At 36.5% G+C, this 27117-nt stretch overlaps 1 protein-coding gene across 4 annotated transcripts in view; it reads left to right on the top strand.

Annotated features, from left to right (window-relative positions):
- TTBK2 (tau tubulin kinase 2) overlaps positions 1 to 25972 on the top strand; it is a 111322-nt gene extending 85350 nt beyond the window's left edge. For 3 of the 4 annotated variants that reach the window (XM_072864902.1, XM_072864904.1, XM_072864903.1), the window contains 3 exons: positions 788 to 1036; positions 16105 to 17378; positions 18383 to 25972. In XM_072864902.1, the coding sequence (XP_072721003.1) occupies positions 788 to 1036; positions 16105 to 17378; positions 18383 to 18851 (1992 nt within the window). In that variant the 3' untranslated portion in view covers positions 18852 to 25972. The remainder of the gene's footprint in view (positions 1 to 787; positions 1037 to 16104; positions 17379 to 18382) is intronic. The other variant, XM_072864905.1, reaches the window with a different exon arrangement.
- Positions 25973 to 27117: the final 1145 nt, after the last annotated feature.

The raw sequence follows: 27117 nt of genomic DNA, 5'->3' as shown, positions 1-27117 counted from the left end.
CTTGCAAAGAATCAGTTGATTTCAGAGTTATATGTCAAAGCTATAGGTTTATTAGAATCATCAATAACCAATCTGAAAATGTACTTTCTCTAAAATTATTAGTTTGGAACACTTCGACTTTACAGTTCCGGTTCTCTCTTTTTTTTTTTTTTCTTTTTTCTTTTTTCTTTCTCTTTTCTAAATGCTTGAGTGATGTAGTTCAAGATGAAGCAATTGTTCATGGATTCTCCAGGGCCAGTGTATCCTTCTAGTTCAATCCCATATTTGGGAAATTTCATCAAAATTGTTTAGTACTAATCTTACTGATTAATCCTGTCAGCTACAGTTCTTAATATATGCTGCTATAGCCATAGTTGTACCATCACATTTGTAAAGCCTGCAGTGGGTGTATATGCTAAAAATATAGTCATCTCAGAAAACATGTTGTCGCACGGATGTGCTGAGCATTTGCAAGGACCAGTCAACAATCAACTAGTTTGTGTATGCAATGTCCTTGGAACAGACTGTTGGTTTATTACACTTGCCTTAGATTGTTACTGACTGACTGAATTAAGGTAGGAGCCAGCTCAAGAAAGGATGCTCACTTTTGGTTTTGATACTGGCTTTTTAAAAATTGATGGAAAATGTGAAGATTAGACTTCAGATACCTCTTAAATTATCAGCTTTTAGCCTGTGAAGGAGTGAATATGGTCTTCTAATAAAATGCATATAGGCAAGACATAAACAAGAATTATTAAAATATTGATTTTTAAACCTTATTTTCTTCCCCACCATGTTGTTCTCACAGCTCAACTCATCTCATATGCTGCATTTCTCCACTCCAAGAATTTCAAGTCCCATCCTCCGCACCATGAGCCCTATAGCCTATCTATCCTTCCACTCGGACCCTCTGAAAGAGGCTGGTTTACCAAGGAGTCAATCAGCTGAGAGCCACTCCTCTTCCTCCCGCTCAACTGGTCGTAGGCAGCTTCCTGTCATTCCCTGTGGCAACAAGTTCCCCCCTGTCATTCGCATCTCAAAAGCACAACTTCAGCAGGTGAATAAGCCTTGTCTTCATGAAAGTGACTGCATTGTAGCAGTCATCTGCAAAGTTTAACATTTTCAGTTGCACTGCACAGTCCGGTAGTAGGCATATGCTAGTCATACTGCTATACACAACATCCTAGAAAATATTTTGAAAGATCAAGTTAGGGAATAAGAATGGATCTTATTCAGGAATAGGATCAGGAATACTCTATGAGGAAGATACCTTGTCCCACTTAGAAGAGGTAAAATCAGAGAGAGGAATATTTAAAGAGCAGTGTTTCAGGTTATGATCTGGAGCACCAAGCATCTATGGATGTTCTGGAAGATAGATTCACTTCCTCAGAGGGATTTTCTCTTGAAAAAGGTAGGATTGTAAAATCTAGAAAACATATTTTTGCTCCTTTCAAAACTAAGATTAAGATCTCTCTCTCTTTTTTTTTTTTTTTTAAATATGTGTTCCTATAATCAGTACCAGGTGGATTTTGAATTGGGAACACACATTCAAATTTGGACTATCTTAAATTATTTTAATGTGAGAAGAAAGGATCTGGAGATAGTCAAATTGCTACTTTGGGAATGAACAATTAATGAATTGTTCCACTGCTTGCAGTATAGAAAGCAAAGATGGGATTATCAGGGGTACGTAATGGATACATAATGGAAAAAGTCACTAGAGAAAGTGGGCTTTTCACACTTTTTTATTTCCAGTTTCATTACAATATGAAAAAGATGAAGGCTTAGAATCATAATTAAAGTTAACCATAATTTGTGTATTAGTCACAAAAATATTGAGATTTGCAAAGCAGTATGAGCTTGCATTGACTGGTAAAGCAGTATGATATAGCATTAATGCATAAGACCGTAACATATCATCATCATTTTACCATTAATATTTCATTTGGATTATACTTTGTGTTGCCTTTTATTTCCAACATGTTTTTCAGTATATATATTTCTATGTGAAAGACTTACTTTTTTTTTTTCAGTGAAGCATGCACAGGAGTACTGATATTAAAAGTAATCCATCAACATTAGCTTCTTACAAACTTCCATAGGATCAGTGGTGAGTGATAACAAGGGAAACAAATTAGCTAGTGTACTTATGTCAGCATTTTGTCTGTTAACCCAAAAAGCAGTGATTTTTTTTTCCTGCAACTCCTGGCTGCTTTTTATCTGAATATAAAAAAATAGTTCTGCGCTCGCTGTATGAAATGGACAAACAGTAGCTCCCAGATGTTCATTATTGCGAACTTGATGGGATACCAAAATACCACATTCTTCATGATGACTGATGTATTGACTAGGGAAAAGGACTTAGGAGAAATTAACTCATTAAAAGTTAAGCTTCAGTATTTTTCAGGATTAGTTTGTATCCCAGGATGCAAAACGACCTGATTTTTTTTGCCTGTATATCTAAGATTTAAATTTTCCAATCAGAATGTATTGCAGGAATAATTAGCAAACTGATAACAATACTCAAAGAAAGCAGGTTGGCATAGAGGGTCTTTTCTGGCTTCCTTAATACCCAACAAATGAATACAGCTGCAATATTAATAGGGGCTGCAAAGTGATATACTTTCTTGTCATGTGAAAAAGAATTGGTATTGTGCCAGGTGCTGCTACTAAGTGGAGTGAGGATTAGATGTAGCATTCTCAGCCTCTTCTTTCATTTTACCTGGTAAGTCCATGACTGCTGTGTCCCTTTCAAGCTGTGATTTTGAAAGTCCTGATTCTGTTGAGAATTTAACTTCCAGTTTTTCATTTGCTATGGAAACTACAAGCACGTGGTTCTTTAGTTCATTCCAACAATGAAGGCCTCATGTACTTTATGGCTCACTGAAGAACTGAAATACTTTTGCAAGCCCTTCTCTTTTCTACAGTGCAGTAATGTTAGGTACTTAGCAAGCTAGAAGTTCTAGCAGCATGAAAGATGAATATGCGTGTTAATAACCTAAAGCTTTTCTCCAGTTAAATGTTAAAAAGAATTTTAATGTCATTCTCCATTATTCTGTATAAATATTTGGTACTGAATATATTTTCGTATATTTCCTGCTGTTTGCAATTTGGTTCAGCATTCATAACTAATGAATTGTAGAAGTCAGGGACCTATGCTGTTGAATTTATTTTCACGCATTAAAAAATAAAAAATGATACATTTGTTCCTGAAATCAAGCAAAGATATTTTCTTTCCTGATTGATGAGTGAGTGTTCGTGAACTGCAACTCACCTTCCTCTAGTTTGACATCAGATGGAGGAGGTCATGAAATTTCTGTATGTTCTCTGCTCACTAGTGCAGAGAGAGTATAGGATGTAGGTCTACCTTTATTTGTTTGATAAATAGAACTCCTCTCTTGCCATACATATATTATGGAAGAGAATTGGAGTATTTGCTTCAACTCTCCTTAGTTATTCAACTTGCAGCATAAAGAGTCTGGCAGCATTAGAGCTGACAAAAACCAGAATGAATTCTTTGACTGTACTTGAATCTGAAGAGTGGGGCCAGAGTGCTATTAGCATTCTTTTCCTCTGTAGCATGGTCAAATTGTACAGCAAATCCTCTTGAAACATAACCTTTTTCTTTCTTTCTGTGAAATTTTCAGCCAGATAAGTTTTCTGAACTCTGCTTATTAGAGGACCGCATAGAGTGTTGTGTGAGGTCAATGGAAAAGGTGATGTCAGTGCAGCAACTACTGGCCAGGACTGTGTATGAAGAGATTCCTTAGGTAGACATTGTGCTAAATGTGTAACTGTGTCTTGAGAAACAGTCAAAATCAGTGACCTCATATTTTGATCTCTATGGTTTCTCAGCTCTAGTTCTTCAGTAAGATAGTGAACAGCTCTTCTAGCCACGGCAGCCGTCTAGAATACTTCTAAACTGGCTGCTATACAATAAGATTCAGCCCTTAGCAAAGGTGGATTCCAGTTTTGTGTGTCATTCTGGCATATTTTCATTTTTTGATGTGCTTAATGAGACACGTACAAGAAGGCTAATTTTAATTTAATGATTTTGTGGTTATTCATTGTGTTAGGGAAGGATAATCTGTGTGTCTCAGGTTAAGCAATTGGAATTAGTTGGCATTTATACAAATATTTTATCTTATGTCTTAATTTTCTCAATCTACCTTACTGCAACATTTAAAAAATTATTTTATAGTTATATAGTTATATTATTAGTTACAAAATGCTCTGAAATCTTCCCACACAAGATGCTATGGAAATGCAAACCATCATATTCATATTCATATCCAAGATGAGAAATAATATACTGCTCTGAGTTGAAAAATTTACCTTAATTTTTAAGCATCTCACTGGAATTCAGGGACCTATGGAAGAATAAGGTAAGACTTCTTGACATGTTGAAGGGGTATTTAGAGAAAGAATGCATATCCCTTATAATTGTAATTTTATTTTGGATGTTTTAGGTTTATGAGCCAGAAGTGCACGTAAATGTTGTAAATTTTGCCATTTTTTATGAACTAATTTTGGCAGGTCTCACTAGTCTGCAATAGCAAGAGATGAACGTTTACATTGGTTTTCACATTTAACAATCCCTTTTATAACCACAAATAAACAAACAAAACCCCAAAGATGCCCTCTCTTGTTACAGTGTTCTTTTAAAATTATTTTTAATTTGTCAGTGGCATTAACTTGAAGTTGTCATGTGCATTAGGATTGCCTTAGAACTCAGCTAGTTAAAACTCTGGTTTAGCATTGTACCTATCCATTAAAAATGTCAGGAATTGATATATTTGTCCAAAATCCTCCAGAATTTTAGTTCCATGAGATGGTACATTATCAAATAGATGTCTCCTGGAAGGAAAAGAGGGAAAAGCTTTTCTCTGTTCAGCGAGTCTGGTTTTTTACTGCTGCCATGGTTAAAGCTGGCTGTAGCAACAAGGGTTCTGATTTCAGGGTTTATCAGAATTGTTATGTTCCCCTGTTTCCTATCCTGATGGAAACTATATTAAGTCAGCATGAGGTTTAAGTTAGGTTTTTCCCAAGAGGCTGCTAATACCATTTACAACATTGGGTTTAAACAAGGTAGAAATTTCAAGGAGTTAGTCCAGCTCACAGCTACTGGACTGGTTTCATACACAGTAGATTTGATTTTGTTAAGTAGGGAAAATGTGCAGAAGTTACATTATCTCATTCATGACAGGGTAACTGTTAATAACTGTTAATTTTTCAATGAATTTTAGCCTGAAAATTAAGTTGCCGTGATGTTACAGCTTTTACTCATCATCAGTGAAAGTAAGTGTTTGATAATGCTTATGACCAGATTCAAAGACAAGCTCAGATTCAGAATTCTTACTGTTTTCAGTTGTTACTGTTAGGTTCTTGAAAGGCAATCCATATATGATCACTGCTACAGTGTCATTACTTTCTTCATTAGTAAGTTTCTCTGGAGTATGTCCATTTTTCATACAAAAACACATAGGATGGGGAATATCAGGAAGCATTATTTTAGAAGAAAAAAGGATGTCTGGAAGACACACATAAGCTCACGGGTTACTCCCAGTCTTTCAAGCAACTGGATTTTATATTGATAATGATGTTTCTTGAACAATTTTCATCCATACACTCTCTTTCTAATGCAAACAAGTAAAAAGTTTTATTTGCTTTTATCCAAGTGGCAGAGGTAATTGCTTGATACGTAGAAATCTAAATGCTGCCTCCAAGGCTTAGAAGCGTCTTTTGTCTGAAGGAGAGAAATTCCTCAGGTGTGCTTTTTTCATATTTGCCTTTGGTGTAAAGAAGAATTAAAAATTACAGCATGTTAGGTTAGCTGTGCTTTCAACGGAAACCTTCCAAGTTGTAAATTAAGGAATTAACAGTTCAGGACAAGCAGTCAGTATGAAGCTCTTAATTTTTTTCAAATAATGTGTTGCCTGTAGAGAGAACATCCATTTTCAGTGACAGAATCCTCTTGGCCATTCTCCTTCTGCAGGTTTCTCTATCAGAAGCAGCAGAAGAGTCATAGTGAAGGTCAGGACAATAAATTAGCCTTGGTAATAGTGTCCACATACACTGATTGTGTGGGAAAAAAACTTATAAAAAGTTATTAATTGTTTTTAATGTTTGTGTTTTCTGCAATCCACAGCACTTTTAAGGTTCCCAAAATTCATAACCATGTGGTTCATCTATTGTCCATCCTTGGAGTGGTCAATTTTTTTAAATTTTTTTTTTTATGCCAATCTTATCCCAAACATACATGATCTAGTACATTTTTCTAGCATCATAATTTCATTAACATAGAATAAGTAAAGATGTTTCAGGAAAGCTAAATGATCTGTGGGATTTCCCACGGAGAGCTGATCAACTCTGGTGTCAACAATTGTTTCCATGATGACAATTCACACAGTAATCTTCTTGAAATAAACAGGTGTTTACAATTCAGAGCATAATGCCCAAGGACTAACAATTATTTCTCATGTAATTAAGGTATAATTTATCTAATTAATATAATAAATATTGTATATATAAAATTGCAGATATTTTCTTCAATATCATCCATAAGATAATCTTTAATTAAGATATATTTCTCTCTTAAAATCTTTCGTCTGCTATCATTAAAATCGCATATGATACTAGTCCAACTAGAATTACAGGAAAAAAAATTCTTTATTTGGAGTTTGCGAATTTATCAGCATCTTAGCATTTTCTCCTGGGTAGATAGATCTGTCATATGGAAGGAGGAGAGAACTTTTTAAAATAGGGAAAATGGGGAAACCACTAAAACTAGGACAAGCACTAAGTGGAGGTCTAGTATTTCTAAGCTACTAGTATGTAATTTTTGAGAACTGGTTGAGTTTCAAATTATTATTAAAATTTCTAGTATTTGGCAATTCTACACTATTGCTCTACATGAACCACAGGTAGATGTGTTTACTTATTACCTAGCTACAAATGTATAGCTGCTCTGACTGCTTTCAGGCAGCTTCAAAACACGGAACCTGATATATGCAAAGAGCTCAGAAATTGGCTAAAGTGATGCTACCTTACTGATATATCCAATCTTAATAATACCAGGCTAGCAACCAAAACAGAATCAGAATAAACTGATAGTGCCCTTGTAAGTATTTTTAAGGAGCTTAAACACCTTACTGCCAATGTGTATTATACTGTAGATCATCTGAGTGCTTGGATGGAATCAGCTGTGTTGTAACTGCTTCATGGAGCTGTGCTCTACACTTATCATCACTCCTGTTCACAGAGGCAAAACTAGGTAACATAACAGGCTGCCAGAAGTTTTAGGTATTTTCTTTTTAAAAGATAAGCTGGATTGTAATTGCATCTTCGTGTCTGCAAACTTTGCGACTATAAAACCTTGTGTGCAGAGGAGAGAATATATAAAAAAACATTGTAAGAAAAGAGAAAGACCCTTAGCATAGATAAGACTCCTATCTCTAGGTCTGTCTTCTCTAAAGGATGTCTATTAAGCATGCTTATAAGCAAATGGAAAGCAGATAGTTCTTTATGTCAATGACAACTACTGTTGGTGGTAGCACACTGTGGGCATGAGAAAACCCATAATGCTTTCAAACAGATCCTGAAAATTCTGAGGAGAGATTTTAAGAAAATTTTAATCTGGATTTCAAGTTTGAAAATTAAATTTTATGTGTACAGTAATTTTAATCCTGCTGAAATTAGAATTTATATTCAAACTATACTTGCATGGTTTCATCAGTTCTTCTGGTATGTTTGATTCATCCACGGAAATTTTAGTGTTCACAGATTCTCTCCCTTGCAACCATAACACAACTGTGGGCAACATGTGCAAATATAGTGCCAATCTTATACCTGGATAGAACTGGATTTAATTTATTACAACATACAAATGGATGGATTCACTGTCTAACTGGAGGGTCAGAAGTCAGGAAAACTCAATTTTGGTTTGTTTTTTTTAATGTGCTGTTGGAGCCTTTTTTTAGACTGTTACTGTTTGAATATGAAAGATACATCTACCTTTACAAAAAATAAAAAAGACAGTGTATATAGCAAAACTGAAGCATAAGTATTAGCACAGCAGTAACCTAGAATAGACAGTGGCTCACAGGAATCAGATACAAACAGAAAAAATTGACATATTTGAAATCTGTACATGGGTATTAAGGCATATCTTAAGTGTGAATTACCTGATATTTCATGATGACCCTTTATTGGAACTGATATATTGGAGAGGAGTATTCAGAATTAATCTAAACAGTAGCAGCCAGACCCCACTGCTATTATGCATAAAAGCAGTTTTTATGTGATTGAGAGTCTGTGTATCTCTTTTTCATGACAAAGAAAGATTGTTTACTTGGATTGAACTTGGGTTTAGAATAAAGCATTTCAAATGAATTTTTCAAAGAAGATACTGTGTTTTAAAAAAAGTACTGATCCTTAATAACAATGTATAATGTGGCTTTGAAAATGAGAGTTCAGGGGTTTCCTGAGGAAGTATTAGCCTGTGTTTTTATTGTTTCTGAAAATTGCAGGTATTCTTTCTGTAGGGACAGATATTAATATAGAGTTTAGCTTTAAAAAGATCATTCAAAAGTAGTAAAAATTGTTTCTAAAGTAAGAAAAATATATACTAACATATTTCTCACAGCTAGCTGCTGAAACAAAGTGAGGTTTGCTTAAAGATGCTTACATCATTATTATCTATGATAATAATAGCTGTGAAAATATTTTAACTGCATTTTACATACCAAAAGTGGTTGCACCACTAATTAAAAAATAAATGTCACTTCATACTTAATGTGTCTTCTGTTAGAGGAGGAACCTTCTAATTTGTAGTCGTTTATTTTGCTTCTTAGCTGAGTACCTAAGTATACTTGAGCAGCAGAGTCCCTAAGTATACTTGAACGTAACCTCTTGTGGAGAACTAATTAACCTCCTATTGAAGATTGTTAGATGTTTTATAAAATCTAGATTTAGAAATGCTGAATATATTGTGCTGCTTAAAGTGTGATATGAACTCACTGGCTTCGTTACTAAAACCACAATCCTCATGGAATCAGTAGTTTCCAACTTTCCAGAGGAAAAAATCTCCAAGTGGTCAAGCTTCCGGCAATAGTCCTTAATCTCTACGTTTTTTGTGACTTTAGAAAATGACCATGGTAAGGTAGGAATTCAGTTTCTGTAAGGAGGGAAATAATAGCATGAGATGGGAAGGTGAAATAGGCTTCAGTTGCCATTTTTTCACATCTCTGAACTGTGTATTAAGGCAAATTCATGCTTTCATTGTTAGAAAAAGACTGTCTCTGTGGAACTCAAGAAAAATATTACAATACTTGCCCATTTTTAATAGGAGTATATGACAGGAGTATTGTGTGAGTGTTATGAAGTAATAGTCTGTAAGTGCCATTGCTTCCCAGTTCTCCAACAATATAAGTAAATTTCAAGAATATTCTTCAAATGCTTTATGTGTTATATAGAAGAAGTTTCAAATTAAATGAGTACTTGTTTTAGTCATGTTACCAAACTAATTACCCACTTCTTACAATGACAGTCGTTCTCTAAAAACAATTAAAGATACTGCTTTTAGAGCAATCTATTTTTGCCCTGTTGGATGTTTGAGGATATGGGTTTATGTTAGAACAAAAAAATCTTCCTTCACGTGGTAAGTGGCATAGGAAGAGAAGATATTTAAAGAATACTGAAATTAAGCCATGATTAATAGGCCTTAAAGAAAGACTGTACACACAGATCTGTATGTTCTTTATCTCCAAAAGATACCTTTCACATGAAAACACAGTTGTCTTGTACATTCCCAGCTCTACATCTGTATTCCATCCTCTTCCCATTTCTTGCAACCTCCATATAAATCGATCCAAAAATTAGCATTATAGAATAGCAGAAAGAATATATCTGAAGAGCTGTGGAGAGCAACATGCTCCTCTTTTCAGCTAGATATAAGTAAGCTTTCCTATGTTACTTCTCTTTAGTTTAGGATTAGGGCCTGTCATGTGAATTTCTAACCACAGAAGGTAGTATCCTGGGGACCACCAGTTCATAGAAATGCCTGCAATGCTTGCAGTACCATATATACGAGACTGTTGAAAGGGGTTCAGTATCAAAACTTCTAATCATCTCTGGTCTTATGTTCCATAACACCATGAATTACAGCCATACATTTCTCCTGTTTATCCCCATATTAGTCTATTTCTACAAATAGCCAATGTGGCTTAGTAAATCTATAATTAATTATATTTAACTTCTTCCCTGCTGTGAATTTAATCTGGGAAGACAATGTAAGGGATACAAAGGATTAGACTCTAAAAAGTCAGTAGGAATGATAGTAGTAGGTAGGGAAGATTTTGAAAAGTAGGAGGGCTGTTCTGAACAGTAAGCTAGGTGAGTTGTCTGCAGAGATGTAAACATAGCAGCATTTTATTCATGTGGTAATAACACTAGCAGTAAACGACAGGATATACCCTTTATGCTTTTGTACAAGCTGCCTTTTAAATTTCTTTGCAGAGGCATATAGTTGTGCAAGGAGATAGAAATTCAGTGACATAAGTAAAGAAAAAATTATGAAGTAAGAGGAAGCTGGTGAACTGGAAGGATTCAGGGAAGTTGTTTGGTATTGCAGAAGTTGCAGACTCATACTAACATTGGTCATATTCCTGGTAGGCAATAGAGCTAACAACAGATGAAAAAGAGAAGCAGGGAAAAAAGATACATGAGGTTTGTTCTCATAGATACACAAACTTTACTAATGTAGGAAAGAAGTTCTGAAGAGTAAACTGATTAGGTAAAGTGTCTTCAGAATGACAAGTAATATGGTAATGGCTTATTAATGTTAGAAGTTACAAATAATGACAGGATTAGCGGAAGAACAGATCTGTACACCATGTTTCTAAGAGGCCTGAAGTCCTGACAGCACTTGACGTGCTTGCAGAAGTAGCAGACAGCGTGATTGGAGGGAAGAAGCTATTGCCGAGAGGTCAGGTGTTTACCTGCTGGTACAATAATCCATATTCACACCTTTAGATCTTTCAGACTTAGCAACTTTGCAGACCAAAACTTAGTATTTCACTCCTCTGCAATTTGCTGTATACATTCACAGAGGATTTCATCCAAGCATATCACTTGCTATTGCAGCCTGTCAAAGGTTTAAAGGGAGGAAAGTTTGTCAGATGTCATAAAGGATGTTCAAGAGATATTTATGTTGTTCATGTTGTTTTGTTCTTTTTCCTTCTTAACATCCCACTCACCGTCTTGTAAAGTTTCTTGAAGAAAATGCAGTCTAATTTCTTGTCTCGATCAAGTGCTAATTTGAGAAATCAGAAAGGAATTAAGAAATTATTTAGGGAAGGCCAAAGGATTCAAGACCATGGTGGTAATAATTTCATTCAAATATTTCGGAGTGAAAGGAGAACCTCTAATTAATTGTTCCATATATTGTCTCAGCCATTTTCAGTATTCTGCTGTATCACATAACTTCTGTTGAAGCATGAGAATTGCAATAATCGGGTAGATAGCATTATAAACTGATTATCATAGTGAGCTGAGAGGCAGCATTTTAAATTCTGTTCCCCACATTTTTCTTCTTAGATGAATTGCCCACATCACATTGTAATCTTTGTTCCTCAGGTTCAGTGTTTTACAAAATTGACATGATTAGCCATAGAAATCTCACAGGATAAGATTTTAATTAGTGTCAGAAGAAAAGAAAGTATGAGGATTATTTATGATTATGATGGGCTTTTTGTAATTTTACATATTAGGCCATCTATTATTTGTTTTGTAACTAGATATGTATTGAACAACCTTGAGATTTCTGTCTCCTTGAATTAGACTGAATAATTTAAATTGGTGTATTTTGCATGTCTCAGGATCAGCCCTCCTCAGACTCTTTGATTATGAATTCTGTCTTGCAAGGTTTCACAAACAAGAGAGCAAGAAAACTATTTATGGGATAATTAAGGCTACAGGATTATATATTTTTTTAAATTGTTCTAAGGGATTAATTATGAAGTTACCTGTAGTGGCCAGCCTTGTAAAGAAGCTGATGCTTTACCCAAAGAAATCTTATGAGGAGCCTTAGGAGGATCATCTACAAGCTTCTTCCATTTCTTCAGTAATTATTACATCCAAGTTCTTCCAAATGAAAGCATTTGTATCCCTGCCCATGGCAGGGGGCATTGGAATTAGATGATCTTTAAGGTCCCTTCCAACCCAAACCATTCTATGATTTAACAGGGTTGAGAAGTTCTATTTTCTCATACACATTCCTAGATTTTTTAAAAATTGGCCTTGCTCTTTTGTTTCTCTCTTAAAGCTGCACCTGAAGTTGTATTGACCCTTGCATGAAAGGCACTTCTGCATGATTACCCATTTAAATTTCTTGCACATGTAGGTGAAATGTCAAGCCCAACGGGGATATAATTTAATTCTTGTGCTTTGAGATGACTCATAGGAGGTTTATTGACCATCTGAGAAAACAAACTTTTGTTTGTTAGTGAACACAAATCAAGAAAGTGATATATGTGTTCAAAAAGCCATTTCTGAAACTGTGAACTACTCAGTAGTACTTAGTCTTTGATGATACTTAGTCATCCAGTATCCTATTCTTTCCTCCACTTGTTCAATGTTGTTCTTTCACAAATAGCTCCTGTTCTATTGTAGGCTGTTCAACAAGCTTACTCTTCTGTTTCTTGGGTATAAGGGTTAAATCTGGGTTGGCCAAGGTAGGCCTGAAAGACTAGGAAATTCTCTCTCCAGATGTGGCAAAGGATATGAAGTCTGTTGAAAAATGTAAATAGATTTCAGATCAGAGCTGGTTTCACCTAACAAAGACTTGACGTATGGGAGAGAGGTCACAAGGAAAAGAGAGTTTCCATGTAAACGTATTGGAGCAAAGAAGGATTTAAATGCAATTGCGCAGGCCTTCTGGAAATGTACCAAGATGATAAATATCCTCCTAAAAGCAAATAACTAAGGTTGTCTTACCTGTGAAAATTGAGAGGACACTAGAACCATTCTATTCTAAGGGAAGCCATCCTTCTTCAGATCTGTGGAAGCCAACTCTGTTTTTTGATTCCTGGGTTATTTGAATTGGCAACCAGACTAGCTCATCAAATGAAAAGTTTGGAAAAGGAAATATTTTACCAGATTTCCTTACTTTGAAGACTGTGGCTGCAGCCCTGGAGAACAAGGTATTGAAACAGGCTGGAGACAGAGCTGAGTGGACAGCAAATGCCCAAGTGATCTCTCCAAAATCTGAACCTGCTATTCCAAGGACAATATTGCTTTAAAATTTCCTGAACCCACTTTTACCCAGCTTGTAGTTGAGAATTTCTAAGAGATCTGATTATTTTTGTGTGACAGGCCAAAATATATTCCTCTGTCACATAAAAGTGAGTCCTTCAGTGTATGATACCTGGAGATGTGTTGCCTCAGAGCAACTTCCTAGAGAGGTATGGAAAACTATGGAATAGCTGCCCTGTTTCCTAGACCTTTTTTGTTAATTTTTTTTTCTCCATTTTTATCCCTTTTCCTTTCTGTGCAGAGTTCTTGCTAAACTATTTTTGTTTAACACTCAAGATTTAGGCACTAATTGACCTAATCATAGAAAGGTGCTTTTTAAAAAAATTCTACTTCCTCTCTTCCTCTATTCTTTCTGTAGCTGAACTGATGTGCTTGGATTCTCCCACAAGAAAGCTTTTGAAGTGAGAAAGACTTCTCTAACTCAAAAGGGAAGTAGTGTTTCTTTCAGAGGAAAGAACCCAGGCTGAGAGTAAGAGGAAATGAGGAGGACTGTTTTGCCAAAACTGAGTATCTTCAGTTTGTTTCTCAATGTACCATTTTAATTCAGCAAACATGAAGGGACTGTATTGGCCCAAACTTGAAAACAAATTACCAGGGAGACAAAAAGTAGCCTTTTGCTGCAGGTCTCAGTAGGTTTGTGGGTTTTTTGTTGTTTTTTTTTTTTTTTGGGGGGGGGGTGTTGGGTTTTTTTTTCCCTATTTCAGTAAATCTCAACTTGGGGAAGATGCTACAGACAGCTTAGGTCTACTTGGGAAAACAAGAGTTCAATTATCTTACATTTCTGCTCTTCCTCGCCCCGGTGAAAATTACCACTTTCTGTAGCCTAACAGCTAATCCTACTTACAAAACTCAGAAAATCTTTTTCTCCAAACTTTATTCCAAATTTCTCAAAAAATATGATTCCACAATTTTAGGTTAAGGTCCAAAAACTGCATTAGGGAAATTAGAGAGGTTCAGAATACATTTTATAGTATAGAAATAATTTCTTTAACATAAATCATTGTCCTCTCTTTAATTCAGCTTTATGCCTGTGATTTGTGTTTCATGTTTTGTTCTAGTGAACTGTTTATAATATCAGTTGAATGTTTGTGTTTCGTGGAGGTAAATGTGCACCCATAATGATGGAAATTTTGTTATACAGGACTATGAAGAAAATGCAAAAAAAAAAAAAAAGAAATCAGCAAGAATTCCAATGAAGCTGTTATGCTCTCATGGGAAATCTGAGTATACCTCCTTCACTGTCAGTTCCCATTTCTTATTTTGGAGAGTTGTTCTGTATTTGTAAAGTTTGAGTACACAGTATAAATTGTTATGGGTCCTGATAGATGAGCTTGGTTTCTACCGCCCAGTAGTACCAATATACTAGCTCTTGCAAAAGCCCGTTAAGCTCAGCAGCATGTATAATTTCTGCAACAAGGTCAAGTGAAATCTGTCTTGTAACATAGCAGAATCCTGGCAATACTGGGAATGGGCGATCACCAGGTGTCTCTTCTAGCATCAGTGCACCAAGAAAGTCTTTTATGTCCAAACCCAGACTCCAGTCTTCCACTTTCTGCTGAGTATTACAAACTCAAACTGTGTCAGATTCATGAGGCTAATGAATACAAGGAAAAAAGGAGCTGAACTCTCTTCCATGCAGAGGAAGATGTAAGGGTAGCCCCTTGCTTTTTACTGTTTATACATTTTACCAAATTACTCAATCCAGTATGTATAAACCAGGAGCTAGGACTCCTCTTCACATGAGAGTGCATTCCTCCCTTGGCCATAGAGGTAAAACTCCTCTCGCTTTTGTGTGTGCTCTCTCACCCTCTGACCTCCTGACTCTTGCATTTCTGTCTGTGCAGTGGCTTGACTTCAATGGGAAAGGTGAGAAGCAACTCCATTCTGGTTTTGTCCATACCTCATGGGAACTGGGGGAAGTGGGCTTATGCCCCTCAGGTGGGGAGAGACATGAATGCAGGTTTCGCATTTCCTGGACACGGGCTCTGACAATTAAGCTATGTGCTAGAGGCAGTGCTCATCATAATCAACTGTTTTTCAAAGGGACTCTGACTCAATGCTATATATAGGTTTTAGGAGTGCTTTAAGCGTACCTATTGGATTAGACCTGTTAGGGGATTTAGATGTGTGAATATTTAGTTTGTGAATCTCTTAATGACCTTAGGTAAGGAGATGTCCTAACCAGATTGCTTAGTTAAAGCAAGGCATAAGCTTCTATAGGGAAGGTCATAGCTAAAATTTGGGTACTCAGGAAAGTTTTTCTGGACAAAAATGTATGTATTATGAGTATGGTTGTATTTAATTAGGTAAATAAAGTTTTTTATTAATTGTTTTGTTCACAAAGTATCTAAATTCTGCCTAAATTGAAATTTAAGTCCATTCCTGAATCTGGACCTCACTGTGTTCTTTGTCCTCTGTACTTGTCTAAAAATATTGTTGTGTACTTGTTAAAGATTTTATGTTTATATACAACTTATTCTAAGAGTATTCAAACTAATGTAAAATAAATAAAAAGCCTCCCTGTTAGGCTGGATCTCATTTCCAGGAGGGATACTTGGTAACTGCAACATTTTTCACTGAGATTATGTTTGTTTTTACCTGTTACACATTTCTCTCTTGGGATGATAGAGTATTTTTTTTTCTAATTATCTAGATGTAAATTATGAAGTTAGGTATTATTTGAACATTGTGATTCATATGAATAATTATATAAGGTATCTTGAAGACATGGAATCAAAAATGCTATTTAAAGAATGTTATTGGTATAACATTCCTGAGTTTCTCACCTTTTCCTTCTCTAATTTTCCAATGCAGATAACAATACCCAGACCTTCAGTGGCATCCACACAGTCTGCTTCTGAGAGCTTTCATTATGGCCACCAGCTAGAGAAAAGAGAGCAGGATGCTCAGTCTGTGGAACACACGGTGGAACTTTCCTCTCCAAAGGAAAGTTTGCCAGGTTTGGTTGTGACAGAAGATGTGCTTCCAGCTAGTGCCAGCAGACCAGATTTGGTACCTAATATCAGCCAAGAGGTGCTTGACAGGGAAGGACTTGTCAAAGAATGTGTCAACATCCTGGACTGTGGCCAAAAGGACCTACCTGAACAACATAGTGGGATACAGGAAGAGAAAGAACTTGAAAATATTCCTGCAGAGGAGGCTGAGGAAGAAAGGCTTCCAGTGGTTTTGGAGGATGCCATTGAAATGCTAAGCAAAGAACAGAATTCCTCTTTGCCAGGAAACTCAAAATCTGCAGAGGAAGAACCTCTAATGAATACTGAAGCTGCTGAAGAATCAAAGCCAAGGCCCATCTGTTTGGTGCCAAATCAAGATGAGGTTCTGAAGTCGATAGCATCTAAAACATCGGAATTTTCTCCCTCAAGACTTAACAAACCACATGTTAGTAGACAGGCAAGCAAAATAGCACCAGTTCAGGAAAATGGTTTTCATTCTAATAAGGAAGAAGTCCATACCCAAGACTTGAAATGCCACCAAGTGGCCCTTACTACTTTTTTGCACCAGGAGGACAAAAAAGAGAAAAATGCTCCCAGAAATGGAGAGTTATTCCACTGCATTTCAGAAAATGAGAATTCTCATCGATCTAAGAAGGACTTAGTTAAATCTCCTTTTGTATTCAGGCAGAGCCGAATCCCAGTTTTAGCACAAGAGATAGACTCAACGTCAGAGTCCTCTTCTCCTGTTTCAGCAAAGGAAAAGCTTCTTCTAAAAAAGGCTCATCAGACAGACTTGGTCAGACTACTTATGGAAAAGAGACAGCTCAAATTTTTCCTTGGTGACCTCTCAAGTGCCTCTGATAAGTCACTGGAGGAAAAAATGGCTGCTACTCCAGTACCGTTTTCCGAGGATGATGTCTTATCCTCATTTTCTAGATTGACACTGGACTCTCATTTCAGCAAGCAGACAGAAGATAGCTCTTTATCTCCAAGCAGCCCTCAGTCCAGAAAAAGCAAGATTCCAAGGCCAGTGTCCTGGGCAACCACTGATCAAATCACCAGTTCAAGTTCAGCTCAGTTCTTTCCTCGGCCACCACCAGGAAAACCACCTACTAGACCTGGGGTAGAAGCTAGGTAATGCAGAGAAAATAGAAGTAGGCTTTCAGGTTGAAAATAGATTTGAGCTAGAAGGCAGTTACTATGCAGTATGTAATCCTGTAGAAGTTCCATCCTTTAACTAATTTTTAAAAAATGCTGGGCTTCAATTCTCTGAGAAATCTTATATTGTTGGAGAATGAACAAGGAGAGGCTGTTACACAAGAATGAGCCTGCTTCACTGTTAAACCTTATACATCAATAGATGTGTATTCAATATTTTGAAACCTGTCAATCTATAACTAAATCTTTACACTTTAAAAAAAATGTGGGGTGACTTTTCCAGAACTGTTGATTATTCACAAACCCAGAGAAATCAATAGGATCTGTCATATCCAGCCCCTTTGAAAATTAAACTGTTCTTATTGTAGACATTTTAAGTATTCGGGTTTGGAGATTCCAGCCATCAGTACTGAGTTAGTTAGCTATGCTCAGATCATGGCTAAGTAAAAACAACTAATTAAAGGAGGGCAGAGTGAATTCCAGAAGCCCCCCTTTGCATATTCTATATACAGACAACCACGATCTAGTTTCTTCAGTGCCTACATTACCAGGATAAGGAGAATTTTGATACAGTAGTGCGAAATCCTCTGAAGGAAGTTGTGGTGTGCCTTGTCATCCCTTAAAGTTGTGTATAGGAGTGTATTGATGGTGTGCAGGAATGGATGTACCCCTCCAAAACAGAGGCGATAAGCACTGTTCTTCAGTTCACTTCTTCCAGCACCACCAGGAAATTTCAGTTATCCTGTAAACACTTAGGCTGTTTATGTGAGTGAGGGTATGCAAATATAAATACTGTGTTGATTTGAACAATACAGAAGCCAAAGCCTAGATCCAAACACCTCTACCTTATAGGAAGGTTCAGCTCCAGATGTCTGTTCTGCAATGTAAGCTCATCCCTAGTTTCCAGTGATACTGTGTTTCTATATGAAATTTAGTGAATAGATGGGAACAGAAATAATCTTTCTTCATTTCTTCTTAAGGTTACGCAGATACAGAGTCCTAGGGAGTAGCAGCTCGGACTCAGATCTTATCTCTCGTCTGGCTCAAATCCTACAGAATGGATCTCAAAGACCAAGGAGTTCTACCCAGTGTAAGAGTCCAGGATCTCCACATAGTCCAAAAACACCACCCAAAAGCCCTGTCATCCCCCGACGCAGTCCCAGTGCCTCCCCTAGGAGCTCTTCTTTACCCCGTACTGCCAGTTCTTCTCCGTCCCGGGCTGGGAGACCCCATCACGATCAGAGGAGTTCATCCCCACATCTTGGGAGGAGTAAATCACCTCCTAGCCATTCAGGCTCCTCATCTTCTAGGAGATCCTGCCAACAAGAGCACTGCTGCAACAAACCAAGCAAGAATGGTCTGAAAGGATCTGGCAGTTCCTTCCACCATTCCCCAAACACTAAGACTCCCACAGGAAAGAGCAAATCAACCACTAAGCTTAGCAGATAGGAACTGGGCCTTGACAGGTATAAAGCCTCCTCCTAAATCTGATGCATGTTGTGTCTGTGTACTGTGTATTTAAAAAAATAATCAAAAAAAGTATATTAAAAAAAAAGGTGTTGAATCTGCGCTTTTTAAAGAAAGTACGCATCATAAACTATTCATGAGAAAGCATACTGTGTAAATAAGTGGCCAGGCATTGCCTAAGATCAGGCAGCAAGCAGATCTGCAAGAGGGGAAGTAGAAGCCAGGATAGTAATGACTAGGTAGTCAAAGAGGTGCAATGTATAAAGAGTAAAAAATATCTCTAAGGTGAGTGTTTTAAAAGGGTATTTTTTTCTATGTTTTTAGTTTACCTAGCTAGAAGATTTGGCCTAATCATTTAAGGCCTTACATACTCAAGGAGTGTGTAAGAAAACCTGAAACGTTTTTTTCCCAAAATGACATCACCACTCGGGAGATAAGTACTGCTCAAGCATGTCTTTGCAGTTTTAAAAAAGCACACAATTTAGAAGACGATGGTATTTCTACCTTATAAGTCTCTTCCATTTTGAGCTGCACACATCTCTGAGTCACTCAGTGCTCATCTTGTCCTCTACCTACCATGGCACAGATTTTTTACCTAAGGAAGTATCATATACCTTGCCCCTTCTTGACACTGATGACATTTTAAAAATTAATATTAACATTTGCCAAGTTTTTTTATAGCTATATTCTTTAGAAATTTGTTTAGTACTAATTAGGATCCAAGAAGCTAATTCTCAGTTCTATACCGTACGCTTCTTTGGGAGTCATAGGGGGGTTCTTCAAACCACGTTCAGTAGAATTTGGAAAAGCATTCCTGTCTAGGAAACGAGAGAAAGGAGGAGATGTCTGCACTTCACTGAATGTTGCAGATTTACAATGAATTGCAATGTATGTTAGAAAATAAGTTAGAAAACAGAAGTACCTTTTTTCCCTTAACTCAACTGCAAAAAGAACCCTTGTTACTGCTGGCTTTTGTTTTTCCATTAGTTATGGATCACTTAAACCACAGATCTTACCGTGCAGAGATGATTACCAACCAAGATTTGCTTTTTTGGTCATTTGTTTTATAAAAACATGAAAGATGAAACAGAGGTGAGGAGATTGTCTACTTCATGAACTTGGTAGGTTATCGGTGACAGAAATACACTTACAAAATCTGGGTAAGAATATTAGTCATCAAAGCCAAATATACAGAAAGCAATCTGAGATATATTTTATGTTGGATTCTTGTCATTCTTTTGCCCAAATGGTTTTTTGATAGCCAAGCTTTGTTGTCTGTCAGTAAAGTCCATGGCGTCCAATTCCTCCAACTTTGTTTGGTACTTACTTAATAATCTCTTGTGCTCTACAGGATCTCTGTAGGGAACGTAATGGCACAGCACCTTTTGCTATATTCAGAAGAGAATAATGGGTCAGAATAGTAACACACAAGAACGCAAACCTGAGAAAGATGCAGCCAGTTCTCCCTAATTATTCCTGTTGTGGGGGTGCTGGATGCATAGGAGACTTGTCAGTTACCGATCTGCTTGCTGTAGTCATATGCCTCTCCAGTCAGCATCTGTGCTTTTTTATTTAACCTCTGCCAAATGAATACCTTTGGATTAAAAAGGGAATATTTTGTCTCTGAGCTAACACATTCTAATGCTGCATTAAAGCTGCCCTGGAGCTGCACTGAATTTCACTTGCTTTGTCAGACTATGTTGATTTTTTTTTTCTTTTCTTACTATGAATATGTATATTGTTTCCCATATGTAATGTAGCACAGTGTGGAACCTTAATTTCATTCAGGTTTCAAGCACTACAGATGAATGCAATAGGTAGGGTATACCTGCTTTTTCTGAAGAAACTGTACCATTGGAAAGTCCTATTCCTTTGTATTATATTGTATAATAGGTGCTATACCAATAATTGCATGTTCTCATGGTAAATTATATAATATAAATATTTATATATACATATATGTATATGCTTATATAAACTCATTCTTTCTCATTTTTCATTTGTAATTTATGGACCACAAATAATACAGTTCCCTTTCTGTCAGTTCCTGAATATTCTTAGCATTGCATCTTCTATTCCCCCCCCAAAATTTCTGGAATGCACAAATTCTAATAGCCTTTATGCCTTGGTACAAGATTGAAGGACTGCTGATTTCTCAACCAGCCAATGTTTTGTCTTGCAGTTTGCTTTTTGGCTTTATAATTTTGTGTGTGCATTTGCATATGGAACAAGAACAGAGACTCAAAGGTATTTTTATTTTTGATTACAAATAGTGGTTACTCATTTTTATTTCATAATGTGAGTTCTTAATTGTTATGAATGCTTGTCATATAGGAGCAGTGACAGCCAATGAATACCTAACAGATGAATGTGACAACAACCAATTCCATCTTTTCTTTCCTGTTTTCCTCATGTTTCCTTACGGTATACCATAAAGAGAATTTGGTCCCATTGTGATATTTTTGCCCTGGGCACTGCTGGAATTATTTGTTAACGTGGTGTGGCAGCCTATGATTATTTTTCCTCCCCTCTCCCTTATTTCTGAAAAGCATTTATTATGGTCTTGTAAGCTTATTCCTACATTAACATGGTCAGTTCTAATCGGTACCAACTTTATGCATCCTTGCCTGAAATGCTGAAGTCGAGGTGTTTATATTTTCTCTCCAGTGTAGCAGGATCCAGAAACAGGTAGTGGCTTTACAGGTGAGAAAGAATATAACACCTAAGGATTTTTTATGCTGTCTTCAAAGTACAGACTTGTCTGTTGTTACACATCACTATGTAAAATAAATCAATGCTGTAGAAATTCACTTGTACTTGAACTACTTGCCAATGTAAAAATGGTAAACTATGCCAAAAGGGAGAAAGAGATATCTGTCGTGATTGATGACCCAGGCTTCTTTCAGTGCAGAAAAAGGTAAAAGGACTGTATGTCCCCACTTGCTTTTTGCTGTGGATTCAACAGGAGCTACTGAGAAAATCATGAAGATATGAATGGAGGAGTGATTGTGAATAACTTGTCTTGAATTACCCGCTCTTCTGGAGTTTTTTATTGCTTGATACCCTCTCCCCAAAAGTTTACAGAATTGCTTACTATAGTCTAATGTAGCAATCGGTTAATGTAGTTAGGTAATGGTCAGCTGATCAACTCATACATAAATGTTAGCTTAATATTTCTAGAGGGCTTGTATAATCATCAAGAACTCTGTAAGCTTCAATATTTGAATATGCAACTGACTGCATAAGAACCCCAATGTACATGTGTGTGGCCCTTGTGCACAGTGTGGATGAATGGTTTACAGAGGGTTATCTGCAACAAGTTTTCAGGGATGGGGGAAGATTTTTCTCCATTGTACAAAATGGTTACTGTTATTCTGCGTAGCATGCAGCAGCTTACACAAGGATTTTAGCTGGGAAACAATATAATTAAAGGAGCTGTTGCTTTGTCCTCTTCAAGCCTCCATTTCTTTGGAGGGCAATGCAATGGAGCCATGACATGTAGCAGATGCAGATGCTGCACACGCATTTCCTCTTTATGGTGTTTCCTGTGTTGTGGCCAGCACTTTGGAGCATTTTTTAGAGAAACTGAGGCATGAAGCCCTTAAACTAAAATAGAACTTGAAAAGACTGAACATTTCACACAGACTTTTGTGCTGCAGTATTGTGTGGTATAATGAATCTAAGTTGCAACCTCAAAAATCTATATTAATATTAATAAACCTCATTATTAATTACAAATGCCAATTACTACTTAAGTAAAACCCTGTTAAAAGTAATAGAAGGTGTGATACAGTAGAGCAACACTGGCAAGTTGTATGATGCTAGGCACCTATCTACTACTTGAGCAGGATCAGTAAGCATAGAAAATTTCACTGCTCAGAGGCAGGAGCAATATGAGGTCTTAACTGCTAGTTATATACAATTATTCAGGAGGCAGACCCCTGGGGAGTGACACAAGGCATTCATTATAGCCACCAGCCATGTCCTGTCTTGGGAAATCTGGACGTATTCTTGCCTTGAAGTCTGCATGTTTGAGATCAAGCTTTCTTGCATACCTCACTAAACAGTCTTGATGTAAAGGGGAGGATCTGGTCCTACATATTTAAAAATAGCTTGAAATATTTTTCATCTGAAAAAGACTTGCAAGAGCTCTATCATTTACAATTTGTAGTATTACGGTATTAACTATAGCTGGGAAAACACAATTTTGATTTTATATACATAAATATGTATTTGTAAATAAGTGTATCTGTATATACACTTATATAGATACTGTATATTATATAGAAACATATATACATACATATGTGTGTATATACATATAGATAGGAACAGTCTCAGCTATTGCATCCTGTTTACTGGAATTCATTTGCCAGAGTGAGCCGAGGCCTGTTTTGCTTTGATTTGCTCTGATCTCCTCTTCATCTACCATAATTTTGCTATGCCCTAATTCTGATTCTCTGTCTTTTCCATATTACAACGCCTGATCCTACAGTCCTACTTGGGCAAAACTCCTGTAAGTCCTTCTTATTGCAGTAACATTTATGCAATGGTTGACTGTAATGCGTCTAAAAAAATATTTTCTTTTTCTCTTCAGTGAGAATGTAGACAAAGCTAGGCTTATAGTACAGACTCTTTCCTGTAAACAGAATTTTTCCGTAATGAATTGGACATTTTTGTGGAACACTAAGAGGCATAAATTCTGGTAAGAAGAAAGCGATTATTCCAATTTCTTAAAAGGGTCTAATGGCAAATTAGGGATATGTGCCTCCAATTTTTATCTATATGTTAAATGAGAGAGGAATCTTCTGAAAAGGAATAGGAGAATAAGAGAGCTCAAAGTCAAATTGGTTTCTCATTATAGGCCTATAGTATGTTGATCTTAATTTTTTCATGCAGGACTGATCCTGTGAGGTGACGAGAGCCATGCCTGTCTTGTCAGTTCCAGTGAGCAGGGGGCTGCTTGGGTGTCTTAGGTGAACACCATGATTCCCTATGGCACATTCTCTGTATGCTTTTCCACTGTAAGGAGTGGTCAGAGAACTGTCAGCTATATCAATAAAAGCCTTGGTGATTATCTATAATTCCTTTCTTCAACTGGTAAAAGCTTTCAATGCTTGTTCCTATTTCTGAAACTTGTGGAACAGTGCATAATATTTTTATTCTACTTCTTTTAGCTAATCAAGTAGGCAGTGAACTGAAGGGTTTTGTTTGCTGTTTTGCTTTTGGCTCACATGTCATTGGTTGCAATTGCTGCAATTTTCAGTAACTGGTAACGCTGGTAAAAGGAAGTGAGGTTCAGTGTTTTGACTACATGCAATACATAGGCATAGATCATACATTTGTTAGCTAATACACGCAAATTGCATAAACACGCACCTCACACAAGAATACCTCAGCTGTCTGCTTGAAGCCAGTCTTCCTTTTCCCTACATATAACATTTGTAAAAGAGAAATGATATAAAAGTCAGCCTGGATTGTATAATAATTGACTGGAATCATTTTAAGATACTGTCAAATGCTGAAAAGTTTTATCACTCATTTTCCTGTGGTTTAAATAATCAGGCTTTTAAATATTAACCTTTGAGGTTTGGGGTTTTTTTGGTGTTTTTTTTTTTTTAAAAGGAAAAATGCATAGGATGTTGTTTTGAAGTCTAATGTATTAACTTGGCAGTTATGCTAGCCAGACAGGTTTGAACATGTAGGCTGATTTTACTCTCCATTGTTGGTAACACATTCTCTCTTAACAGTAATAGTGACAAACCCAAATGTTAGCATATGTCATTTATGTATTTTGCTTCTGTTTCTCCTCTACATGAAGAGCTTGGATCCTTGGGAATTCTTGCTGTTCTTGTGCAGGTGAAACTTTCATTAAAATCAGTATAGGGTCTTGTTTTGTTGAGTTTTTTTTCCCTGTTTAGGGACTGAAGGAATAAACTCACTCTGTAAATATCATGTTTGCAGTTGCTGTATTTTCAATTGGAAAAAGCTTATTTTTTATTGCTATTATGACATGACATGCCTTTTGATCTCTACTTTTCTGTAAGAATTACTGCTGAGAGCCAGCTTTGGCCAAGAGTACAAAGTGGTTTCTTCTAAAACAATACCACAAGTGAGCTACTCATATGAGGTCCTGATCATCCACAACTATCTGCGGGAATTCAGCTGGAATTAATTTGAGTTACAGGTGTTTGTTTCCTTTTGAGATCACTTGATCTTTGACCTAACTTTTATATAAAGGACCTATAATAACAGCAGACCAGGTTGCTCCAACAGATACAGTATAATTAGTTTGGTCTGTCTGGCTTCAGATCCTTTTAAACCCATATCTGCTGCATGGCAGGCAAGTTCCTAAAGGTTTGACAGAAGGTGAGGTGGGATTTTTTTTGGCTATTTCACATCTTTTTCCTCTGACTGGAGATCTGGATTGGTTGCCTAGCAGCCTTCTCTGCATCCTCTTTGCTTTCATTGGCTAGAAAGCAAGATTTGAAATTCTTCCCCAGCTTCTAACTTTCTTTCTATAGAGTCAGCCCAGAGACGACTTGCAGTGCTTGTGCTAACAGATGCCAATTTTCAAATGCTTTCCTATGAATATCCAAACTAGTAAATTAAGGAAATCACCAACAATGCCTTGAGACAAGTACTGACTTTTTGAAGCTGCCAGCCAATGGCTGCTAATCTCAAATCTCTGGGCAACACCACAAAGAATGAAATCTGTGTATTAATTAAAAATACAATGTTGTCACCCCATAAGAAATTAAGTACTCGATAGTAAAATCTGCAGCATGATTAAATTAAGTGGAAAGTAGTTCCAAGATTGTTTGCTACCATTGAGGAAGACAAATGTTGAATCCTTCAAATTCTCTTGCTCAGTAATAGCAGTTCCCTTCTCCTTCTTGGAAATCTCCTAAGCCATTCTTTCCTTTTAAGTTTGCTCAGGCACCCAAGAACATAAAGAGTTAATGCCCTTGTAATGGTCATTTGTACATAAAGTTGTAATTATTTATTTTCTCATTTGTACCATATCAAGGCTTTGTACAAGGTTTTAAGTTTTGTTTTCAAATTATTTTGTATTTTATTTTTATAAACTGGTTCTAAATAAAATATTCATTCAGCATGCAAAACTTCAATTCTTGATTGTGTTTGTATGATTTAATTATTTATTAAGCTTCAGTTGAATTTTTTTCAATATTTTTTACTATTGTAACCCTGTACTTTAAATGGAGAAAGTGCTTTGACAGTGATTTTTTTTTTCTGTTACAAGAAAGCTAAAAGCACGTGTCTGTTGGTACTACTGCAACATGAGTCAGATGTTCACATCGCAAGTCGGAATGATCGGATTAATGGAATTACTGATTTAGTAGGTTTGTGTGTTGTATATTAATAAGAACAGAAAAACTCAACTGGCCTCCTCAGAAACCTCCCTTTCTATTTGCTCTTGCTCTTATCCATACCGTCTGTATTCAGCCAAACAATAAATGATTGCCACAGCCAGATCAGATTGATTTTAGTAACAATATGGTGGATTCCAGCCTTGTCATTCTGAAAAGCCAGCTACTTTTTATTTTTTCTTTTTTTTTCCCCCCCTTCAAAATTGTAATTTCTTATTTAGTCAGAGGCCACCGTAATTGATTGCTTTGGAGATGATCAGCTGTCTGGATGTAGTCACTGAGCTTTTACAGCCTCTTGAGGAGACCTGTCTCATCCTCTGTACAATACACTTAAGTGGCAGATAGCAGAGAAATGAATGAACAGAAGTTGTTACTGAATCTGAGCAGTTTGTGCTATGTGGAAATGCAGTGTTCAACTACCAGTTGCTTTAGTTTCCTCCAAGATCCTTTCATTTCTCTTTCTAGTAAACTAGGTAAAAGTAGACTATAGTGTCATCCACAATTTGTATTTGTGGTTTATGTGCCTGCATGTCTTAGTCCTTGTATGCTGTGCAGAATACTGCCTGCTCTTTGTGCAGCAGAACAAGGTTTTCAGGGAAGTCCAGAAGAATTGGAGAAAATTCCCTGGATCTCTTTCTTGGTATTATCACTGTTATGCCTTGTGTGTAAGGCAAACTAAAAGCCAGCTCTGCCCCTATTCAAATCATTGGTGGTATTTTCATTAAGCTTCATGACCAGGTCATTAGCTCTTGTCATTTATATAAATAGCTAAAATTGCTTCACACAACAGGAAACAAATTGGGAATTCATTTACTCAGTAACATTCCAAGAAAATGATGTTTCATCTTCTGTTAAGA

The sequence above is a fragment of the Ciconia boyciana genome, chromosome 6 (assembly GCF_034638445.1).
Source record: "Ciconia boyciana chromosome 6, ASM3463844v1, whole genome shotgun sequence".
Lineage (NCBI taxonomy): Eukaryota > Metazoa > Chordata > Aves > Ciconiiformes > Ciconiidae > Ciconia > Ciconia boyciana.
Note: the sequence above shows the minus strand (reverse complement) of the source record. Positions and strands in the feature narration are given on the sequence as shown.